The sequence below is a fragment of the Nannospalax galili genome, unplaced genomic scaffold (assembly GCF_000622305.1).
Source record: "Nannospalax galili isolate Female #2095 unplaced genomic scaffold, S.galili_v1.0 scaffold945, whole genome shotgun sequence".
NCBI lineage: Eukaryota > Metazoa > Chordata > Mammalia > Rodentia > Spalacidae > Nannospalax > Nannospalax galili.
The window spans coordinates 1,416,610-1,426,669 of record NW_008352650.1 but is presented as its reverse complement, the minus strand read 5'-3'; the positions used below and the strand labels follow the sequence as shown (position 1 = coordinate 1,426,669).

General features: G+C 55.2%; 1 protein-coding gene across 2 annotated transcripts; it reads right to left on the bottom strand.

The window, feature by feature from the left end:
* Positions 1–1,081: 1,081 nt before the first annotated feature.
* Cbx2 (chromobox 2) lies at positions 1,082–10,054 on the bottom strand. 2 transcript variants are annotated; one of them, XM_029554359.1, is made up of 6 exons: positions 9,921–10,012; positions 9,789–9,832; positions 9,006–9,116; positions 8,810–8,875; positions 6,227–6,332; positions 1,082–4,589 (listed from the first exon to the last, which is right to left on the bottom strand). In XM_029554359.1, the coding sequence occupies exons 5-6, from the start codon at positions 6,257–6,259 to the stop codon at positions 3,291–3,293; spliced, it is 1,332 nt and encodes a 443-aa protein (XP_029410219.1). In that variant the 5' UTR covers positions 6,260–6,332; positions 8,810–8,875; positions 9,006–9,116; positions 9,789–9,832; positions 9,921–10,012; the 3' UTR covers positions 1,082–3,290. The 2 variants fall into 2 exon arrangements, with proteins under 2 accessions (XP_029410219.1, XP_008847895.1); XM_008849673.3 differs by lacking the exon at positions 9,006–9,116 and having other exon boundaries at positions 9,921–10,054.
* Between the last annotated feature and the right edge of the window lie 6 nt (positions 10,055–10,060).

Genomic DNA, 10,060 nt, shown 5'->3' with positions numbered 1-10,060 from the left:
GTTAGTTTTTCAAAAATACTAGAAACCTCTAGAATTGTGAGATGCATTTAGATAACTGCGGTCACCAGGGCACCAGCCCTGTCCTATTCCAAACTCTTCTCCAAACCACGACAGGCTTCCCGGGCAGGCATTTCCTAGAGCTGGCTGGTACCAATTAAATACAGGAGCTGAACTATTGTCCTGTTTCAACAAAGATCTCGATTTTCCCAAGGGCAGTAACATGCCCACCCTGGCTCACTCCCTAAGAAAGCAAACCGTTCTAGTTTAAAGCAGTTAGAAGTGGCACACAATGATTCTGCATTTTCTTTTCCTCAAAGCACCAATCAGGCGCACCAGCCCTGTCCTATTCCAAACTCTTCTCCAAACCACGACAGGCTTCCCAGGCAGGCATTTCCTAGAGCTGGCTGGTACCAATTAAATACAGGAGCTGGACTATTGTCCTGTTTCAACAAAGATCTCGATTTTCCCAAGGGCAGTAACATACCCACCCTGGCTCACTCCCTAAGAAAGCAAACCGTTCTAGTTTATAGTGATTCGTGGTATTCCAAAGCTCACCATTTCCCCCGATGAAACCTCAGGTCCAAATCTCTCTAATCAAGGTCAGAATTTGGAGTGTAGTCTTACCAAGGAACACTTTTTTGGTACTAAAGATACATACACAAAATAAGCCACTACCTCTAAGGAAGACAGGCTGGCCACTTCCTTCTTCCCAGTATAGAAATGGGCTCACCTCCATAATCCCAACACTCGGGAGACTGAGGCAGGAGTACCACAAGTTCAAGACCAGCTTGGGGTACAAGAGTCTGTCTCTCTCTCACACACACACAACCACTGTAGCACAGGTCACCCAAGACCCATAGGACAGAAGGATGCATTTTTTTTTTTTTGGTTTTTTTGAGACAGGGTCTCCCTGTAGCCCCAGCTGTCCTAGAACTATGTAGACCAGGTAGAGATCCACCTGCCTCTGCCTCCCAAGTGCTGAGATTAAAGATGTGGGCCACCATGCCCGGCAGGATACATCTTAAGTTAGACATGTGCCTGATGCCTAGCTACACACACACACACAGGGCAGCAAACGAAAAATAGAAAAAACACTACTTTTATTTATTGGTAAACATGAGACAACCAACTTGGAACAGGTGGGCGCTTCTCCAGCGGGGTTCTTGTGCCTGCACACTGCACACACACTCTTTGTATCAGACCACTGATGTCAAGCACCAGGAAAAACACACCACACAGCAAGGCAAAGTGGCTGGGAGTAAGGTGTTTGCAGATTTCAACTTTGGGATTGAAGTAGCTGGTAAAAAAAAAGGCACCACATTGGGGTTTGGAGACTTGGCGGCTGGGAAAAAAAGCTGGCCAACCCAGACACCCACACTTACACTTCTCCAACAGCTCATGGGACCCCCAAAGGACTTGGAGGAGTCTCTAAGGCAGTGTCTGGCACAAAATAAGCTGCTAAACTTGAGAAAGGTAGCAAGAGGACCTTGGATGAGGACAGGGAGGAAGGCAGGGGCTAATGGCCAGTCAGCAGCTACTTCCTCTGCTGCCCACTTCCTTGGCCCTAGTCTTCTGTGAACAGCTCCCGTTTGCAGGCAGCAAGACCCCTGGGTGCTGGACCCAGAGGTTTGCCTGTGGGCAGTTCTCAGGAGCTATGGGTGTGGGTCTGTCCCCAAAGGCACACTGCTGAGGTCTGTTTGGCTATACAAAGGCCATGTCTTATTTGGTGCGGGGGGTGAGCTGCCGGGGACACTTGCAGACTGGCAGTTCCCTGACACCACAGCCCACTCCGTAGGAGCTGGTTTGGGGAAGGGAAGCGTCTTCATGGAAGGGAACTGAAGAGCCCACACCTGCCAGCTGACCACCCAACAGCAGAAGCAGAAATGAGGGTTCCATACCACCCACACTTTTTGGCATTACAGACTTACTGGCCAGACTGTCACTGCCCTAAGATGACAATCCAGGACAGAAATCCAGACACTGGCCAGCAGTTTGAAAAGGTAGTTTTAAGACAGCTACCTGGGGTTGAAGGTGGGTAGGGGAAGGCATCTACAAAGGGGCTCAGAACTGGAAAAAGTCCTGAGGATGGGGGCAGGGGGTGTTCTCAGGGCTGCCAAACTGTTCCACATTCCAAATGGTACAAGGATATTGCTTCTCAACTGGGAAGGAGAACACAAGCCCCCAAACATGGGAGAGGATTGTCAGGGAAAAGTGGCACCCTAAGAACGGCCCATCCACTAGGCAGGGCTCAGCACCAGGGTGGCTGTGGCAGGCCTAACTACAGCAAAAACCTGCATGATAGTCTGGAGCCCACAAACAGGCAGCAGGGTGATGGGCCTGCAGGAGGCACCTGCATTCCCACACTGGAACTGCCAAAGTGACTTACAAGTCCCTAATTAAGGCTTAAGTCAGTCCTGTATTACAGAAGGTTCCAAAGTAGAGAGGCTTGCCAGCCCAGGACTGGAAACTCCTTACTCCAGCCATCTCTGGGTCTCTAGTGTCTACCCCTTTCCAAAGCCGAGCAGCTTCAGCCCCTCAGAACTTGGTCATACCAGGCCCAAGAAAGGAATGCAGGTCTGGGTCCAGAGGGGAACAGGGGCACTTCTCACTGGGACTCAGGGCTGCAGGAAGGAGGCAGGTCTCCCCGAGTTCCCTTGTTCCAGAGCATGGTGGCACTTAGGTGCACACGGGTGTCATGGGGATGACACCCTCCAAACCCTCAAACCCCGGCTGGGCTTGTGGCTGGAGATATAACTGCACCAGGAACAGACACATTGAACCAGACCTCTGCAGGGTTTCCGGGCTCACCCTTCCAACTAATTATCCCCTTCCAGTGAGGACCCAGGCTCACCAGTCAAGGACAGGATCCTTACCTCACCATGAAGGCCCTGGCACTGCTGGGGGTGGGGTCCTGCCTGCTCCAGCTCTCCCCCCATGGGGGGGAAAGATTCAGCTGTACCAGAACCCCCTCCACAGACTGACCCATCAGCAGAAACAGGGGTAAGGAAGAGAAGGGTCTCATTAGGCCAAGGAGGGGCATGAATTAAAGGAAACTGCTTGGTCCAAGCAGAAGCCTTGAGCCACTGGCCACCTAGATTTCCTGAGGCAACAGGATACAGAGGAGAGTGATGTGGAGGTCCAGAGAGGTAGGATCACCAGGGAAACCAGGCTCCAGCAGGGCAAGGAAGGCAGTTCCCAGCCCAAAGTCTCAGGGCACAGTGGGGCTGGCACCCTGGGTCAGGCATCAAAGCAAATCAGACACTGGAAGGCAGGCCTGACTCAGGCCAGTCTTAATAATGCCTCAGGTTGAAGAAGCCCACGCTGGTGGGTGACTCCTTCACCGTGACAGTGATGAGATTGGCTGTGACATCGGTGACAAAGACATGCTCAATGAGGCTGCGGGTAGGTTTCCAGTCCTGGCTGGTCTGGACAGATACAGACAGGTTCTGCCCAGCACTGGGGAGTGAGGATGAGTCCGGGTCTGAGTCCGAGCTACTGTTCTCCTCGCCTGTGCTCATCTCAGACAGCGCAGGTGCCTTGCGGCCTTCTCCCGGGGCTGTGTGGCCCTCCTGCCCACCGGGGGCAGCAATGCCCTTGACACTATCCCTCTTGCACGAAGGGGCGGGCAGAGCTGCCACCTTGGAGGCCAGCTTCTCGCCTTTGCTGGTGTCTGTGGGTATGCTGGTCCCACTCACTCCTGTGGGGCCGCCACCAGGGCCTTTCCCGGTGGCAGGGATGGCCTTGGTGGCCGTAGCATGGCGGGCCAGCAGGCCCATGCCAGGCATGCCGTTCTTGACGCTCTGTAAGTCCAAGACTTGAAGGCTTAGCTCCTGAGTAGGGGTCAGCTGGGAGCCCGAACCCCCGGCAGGGACCTTGCTCCCACTGTGGCTATGTTGGGGACCCCCTGAACTACTCCCTTTTTGCTCTGCAGCCCCACTGCCAGGGGCCTTCGGGACTTTGCTTCCTGTGGGGCTCAGCCCCAGCTCCCCCTTCTGTGTCCTCACCTTCAGGTCCAGCCCCAGGCTGCACTTGCTGGTGGCCTGGGCCTTGAGCGCCAGTCGGTTGGCAGCCTGGGCCTGACTCTGGCTCATGCGGTTCATGTAGTGCACGATGGAGCTCTGCCAGCTGATGCCACCGCGGCTAGGGCTCCCGGCCATGCCTTTCATCAGGCTGGCCAGGTTCTCTGGGGTTGCCATGGCGCTGGGGCCACTGCAGGCCTCCTTGGTGTGGGCTTTGAGGGCTGCCAAGCCTGCGACGGGAGCACTGAGTGGAGGAGGCAGCTTGCTGGCCGGGGTCCCCAGGTCCTTCCGGGCGGTCTTCAGCACCTTAGCCAGGCTCACAGGTCTCCGAGCTGCCTTCTGCTCTGGGGGCAGGGGCTTGCGGCCTCGTTTCTTACGAATGGGATCTTTCAGCTCTGGCTTGGCTACCAGGATCTGGGCCTTCTTCTGAGGTACGGGGTGAGTCTCACGGCCTCGGGGGCCCCTCTTGGAGTCCAGGTCACTGTCATCTTCTTCGTCTGAGGAAGAGGAGGAAGACGTAGAGGAAGAGGAGGAACTGCTGGATTTAGACTTGGAGGGAGCATCTGGTTCCTGCAAAGACAAGTGGGTAGAAGCTCAGTCTCTGCTGTCTGGTCCAGGGCCCTGTGCTCTGTCTAAGCAGCCCCAGGCTCCAGGAGTGTTCAGACCCTGGCAGTGAGGGAGGAGCAACTGCTGACCATGCTGGAGACCATGCTGAGGGGCTGGAGAGATGGCTCAGCAGTTAAGAGCACTGGCTGCTCTTGCAGAGAACCTAGGTTTGGTTCCCAGCACCCACAAGGCAGCTCACAACTGCCTGTAACTCCAATTCTAGGGGATCCAATGCTCTCTCCTACCCTCTGTGGGCGATGTCCACATGTGGTACACTTATATTAATGCAGACAAAAGACTCACACACACATAATATTTAAGTCTCAAAAAAAAACAAAAAACAAACAAACCAGGCTTTATGGAACACAAAATTAAAGGCAGGGTAGGAAGAAACACAAACAGGCTTTTTGTCAAATGATGTCTGAGTAAGGAAGAAGTCACACACATCACATCCTCACGCTCTTGGGTTTCCAGCGTGACAAGTTAGTGCCAGGTTGCCTGGAAGCTAGAGAAAGGAAGTGGGTCCCAAGAAGCAAGGCCTCCTGTCTCTTGGCTAAGGCAAATGACACAGAGCATAGTTTTGTCTTTGCAAACCGTCCTTCCATCTCCCACTCTAAGGCCAAGCTCTCAGAGCCCAGCAGCACCCAGGTAAACAGACCAGTGTCTTTCTCCTCCTACCCCAATGCTAAGTGTATCTTAGTGTATCTAAGTGTATGTCATGCTGCCCATTGAGACCAGAATCTTGCACAGTAGCTTTATGGCAATGCTCTCCTGACTCAGACAGGGGCTGAGCCAATCAAACCTGGGGGCCCCAGGCCTCCCCTGCAAACACCCGGCCTCATCAACCCACCAAAATTCCTTCTCAGTCAGTAGGACCTCTGTGGCTTATCCCCTCATGCTAGGAAGATGGTGACCAGGGCAGACCCATACCCTTGCTCGTCATGGCAAGGCAGGGCATGCTAGGTCTAGGAGCAAAGTCCAAGCAGCAAGCAGAGATACACCTAAGCCCGAGACTACAACTCTCTTTCCTATCCTGCCTCTGATCTGTCACAGGGGAGCAACAGAGATGCCAAGGCCCCCTGGTGTGTGGAAGCCCTCCTCTCACTCACCACAGCAGGTAGAGCCAGCCCGACACCCTGAGGAGGCCCCAGCAGAGCATCACTGCATCTCTGCCCATTTCCTGGCTGGTCTGTCCACTCTTCATGGCCCAGTATTCCGGGCTTGCCCAGACACCCTGTTGGTCCACAACTCCTTGACAAACCTATGAACATGTACTACATGTAGGCTAGCCTGATGAGGAGCCTGGGTGTGAGAGGAGTCAGTTACCTACCAAGTTTGATGCTGCTATACAGGAGGGAAAACTGTAGTGGAATAGATTCTACTGAGGGAAGAAGCACCTAAGGGGGCCTCGAGGTGGATCAAGAGCAGGCACTCTGCTGCCTGCTGGTGCCCTCCACTGGCAGAGGCCTGGAGAGGTAACAGGAAGGACCTCCAGTTCCCAAGCAGGGGAAGGACCTACAGAAGGGTCTATCCCATCAGCTCCCCCGAAAAACCCCTACCTGGAGCAAAATCAGAACAGCACAAAGCCTGTGGCCACTTACCTTGAGCTTGGAGCGCCGGCTGCAGGATGACATCACAGTGTGCTTCCTGGGCCTGCCCCTTGGCCTCTTACCTCTCTTCCTGCTCTGCACCTCCTTCTCCTGCTCCCTGAAGACACAGCACCAATCAGCATGGAGCAGCCCGCTTGCAAACCCCCTCCCCACCACACAGGGACCCCATGGCTTCAGTCCCCACCCTCAGCTCTGCAGGGACGGCTGCTGATCTAGTCTGTGGTAGCTTATCATCAGTTTTGTAGCTAAAAATGAATCTCATCCACCTGACACCCATGGCGGAGGGCCAGACCCCGGTTCTGGGGTCCTGGTCAGTGTCCTTCACTTGCACTGGCCAGAGTGCAGCTCAAGACAGAACAAAGCTGTGAAACTTCTCATTCTTCTCCTAAGAAAACTCTCCGTAGGTGCAGTGCTCTGTGGAAACCCGAGCCCCTCCTGTACTCAAAAGCAGCCTTTGAGGCTGTATGGTCTAACCTCCTCACTTCCATAGGGCATGGAGCTCACAAAGAATACCCTTCAGTATGTGCTAAGTGCAGGAAATCCTCTCGGTCTGTGGGTCCTGACACTGAGGGCTCCAGTGTGCTTATGCCTCCCTGGCTTCTCAGACCCAGACTGCTTGATGCACATTGTCCCAGCTCCTGGAATTTTCTCTCTAACTCCCCTAGAACTCTGCTCTTATGGAAGGAGTGAAGTTACCCGGTCCCTAGCAGCCACAGCTCAGAGCCTGTACCCAAGAGCACTATTGCCAGTCCCTGGAGGAAGCTCGGATTTCAGGTTATCCGGTCAGATCTATCTGGAGGAGATTCTCAAGTGATCAAAACAGCCAAACAAGGCTGATGAGATGGTTCAGTGGGGTAAGGAGCTTGCTGCCAAGCTTGACAACTTGAGTTTGAGCCCCAGAACCCACATGGTCAAAGAGAAAAAACAATTCCTCCAGGTTGTTCTCTGACTCCCACATGCATCCTGTTGCACAAGAAAACCCCTACCCCTAAGAAAACATACAAATATATATATATATATAAAGTTCTAAAAGGAAATAACCAAACAATACCTCACTGGGGTCCTGGACAGTGATCTTGTAAAGAAACTAATTAGAATTCCAGGCAAAACTTACCCCCTACCCCCAGAACAGCCCTAGCTCTCAACCTCCTAAACTTCATGGGGGCATCTCCTGGATCTGCTGTGCTGTGAATCTGATTTCCTCACCTATAGAGGCTCCTCCCTGGCTAAGAATTAACTGCAGTTCCCAGTATCCAGAAAGATGATCTTGGTGGACTGGAAGAGAGACCTCTCTTTTTTTCCCTCTCCCATGTTGTGACCTAGACATTCCCATGGTGACACCTCTTGAATATTCTGGCGCTTACAAAAATCTAGGTCAAAGATCTCCTGCATCTCCTTTGGAGAGTGATGAGTGGAACCAGGGTAAGCGCCCTGCCCCACTAAGCCACATGATTTCATCTGTGAAGCAGGGGCTTGCTACATGGGCCGTAAGTGTGGCCCGCCCCTCTCCACCTCAGCTTCCCGAGTAGCAGGGACTGCAGGTATGTCCAACAACACCTGGTCCATGGACACCATCCTAAATACAGAAAAACAGACCAGCTCCCCAAAAGTGCCAAGCCCTTCCTCCCGAGCTTAGAGGACCAAGTTATGAGTTATGTAGAAAGCAAGGAGTTTGCTGATATCAGCAGGTCCAAAGGAACTTGAGCCAGCAAAGCACACCCACTCCCTCATCCTGCCCAAAACCTATCCCCAAGACCCCTCTGTACAATGTCCTGTTAGTGAAAAAGCACTGAACACAGCCAGGACTACCAAAGAACAAGCCCGACAGACTGACCCCCGCTAAAAAGGCTTTTGAACACCCATTCATCAGCCTCCATCAACAGAGCCAAGCTTCCGCAGTAGGAATGCGTCAGTGCCATTACCCACATGCTGGACCTTCATGCTGGGATGAGGTGGTGCGTTCCTCAACCCTGTTAACACCCCTTTCCCAACACCACCTTACAGATCGAGTCCTCTCTTAACCCACCTCTCCCAACTAAAAGCAGGACACCTGCAACGACAGAAGCAAATCCAAGCAGAGTCTTGAAACACCAGAGCTGTTGCGAAGCCCAGAGCAAAACGCACCAGTTGGTCTGTACTCCATCGGCATCACTGTATACTGTGGGTCCCAGCACCCCTCCAGCCATCTCCTGACCTCAAGGCACACTCTCCCGGGGGTCGCAGGACAAGCCTACTTTATAATGGCTGGCTCACAACCTCAGCTCCAGTTAATATAGTCTGCAAGTTACTTCACAGAAAAGGCCAAGAGAAACTAGAACTTTTGCATGAAGCAAGAAGCTTCATGTTTTTCAAGTCTGGCCACCTGAAAGACCAAAGCCACATACTAGGGGCCCAGAGGGAAGAGATGATGGGGGACCGTAAGATGCTCCTCCTTTACAACCAGCAACAGAGGCCTGGGGACAGTCTTGCTAGGGGACCTCACACCACAGCCCTGGCCCCTTGGAGGGGGCACTGTGTGACCAGTCAGTTCTGCCCAAACTCTTCCCTCCTCACGAGTGCTGTTAACATGCTCACTTCTTCTGGAAAGCTAGGAGCAGCCTCGGGTCCAAGATGTTCTCCTCTGGCTCCCAGCTGTTATGTCTGGAAAAGCAAAGGGCAGGGCCTGTGAGCAGGTAGGCAGCAGCAGCCAAGTGAGCTGCCAGGCCGGCTCCCCGAGCCCTGCTGGGGGCAAGGGGCACCGTGGGGAGAGGCAGTGCTCTGAGATGCCAACCTAGGTCCCAGGGGCCCTTGAAGCCAGTCTTGCAACCTCAACCCACAGGCAAAGCTGCCACCTCAAGCCCCCGAGTCACAGCAGGCCACAAGAGGACTCAACAGTCAGCGCCTGGGAAGAAAACAAATCCCAATAAAACGCAAAGCAGCCAAGAGGGAATCCCCCGGGCCTGGCCCTGAGCCAGGAAGGAAGGCCGGTCGGGGAGGGGGAGCAGAGGGGCGCAGACGCGGCCGTGGACTCCAAACAATGTGGCGGGCAACCCCCCAGCGAGCGCGGGCTGGGCACCGGAGGGTTTGGGGGGGCATCGGAAAGGGGAGTGGGGTCCAGGAAGAAAGGAGGTGCGGAGCAGAGTCGAAGGGAGCCCCTTCCGGAGGCGGCCAGGTCCCCTCCCCTCATTAAAAAGGAAGAAAGGGGTAAAAAAAAGGAGCCCTCCCACCAGTAGGAATCTCAGGTTACAGCGGGGTAAATATGGGCAAGGGGAGGGGGCACGCGTCCCGCGCCAGCCGCGGCCGGCTCCGGGGCGGGGGCGCACGCAACAAATGGGCGCCAGGAGCGCGCGGGCCGCGGGGCTCGGAGCTGGAGACCGCCCTGCCGGGTCCCCGTGGGGCTCGTAAACAAAGGGCAAGCCGCGGGCCGAGCCGGCACCCGCACCATCCAGAGCCAGAGAACTTCCCGCCTCGGCGCGCGATGGCCCGGGCGAGGGTCCCCACGCCGTCTCCACCCGGGCCCGGAGGGGTGGTGGGCGTTGCGCGCGGGAAGGCGGCCACGCGCACGGGGACTCACTTGGAGGACCAGCCGCGCCACTTGACCAGGTACTCCAGCTTGCCCTGCGGGGGGAGAAGAGCGGGCGGTGAGCTTCCCTGGGGCACCCCGGGCGCGCGCGGGAACCGGGCGGAGGGTGGGGGGCGCACGCACCTTGCGGAGCCGCTTGCTCAGGATGCACTCGGCGGCGAAGACCTGCTCGCCCACGCTGCTCAGCTCCTCCATGCCGCCCGGCCGCCCGCCCCACGCCCCGCAGACCCCGGCCCGCCGCTGCGCGCCGCGCGGCACACAAA

Coding starts and splice junctions, on each gene's coding strand:
- Cbx2 (XM_008849673.3), bottom strand. CDS start 9,992: ATGGAGGAGCTGAGCAGCGTGGGCGAGCAGGTCTTCGCCGCCGAGTGC. Junction 8,876..9,788: donor TGGCGCGGCTGGTCCTCCAA/GTGAGTCCCCGT, acceptor TTGCTTTTCCAG/ACATAACAGCTGGGAGCCAG. Junction 4,590..6,226: donor GCCGGCGCTCCAAGCTCAAG/GTAAGTGGCCAC, acceptor TTGTCTTTGCAG/GAACCAGATGCTCCCTCCAA.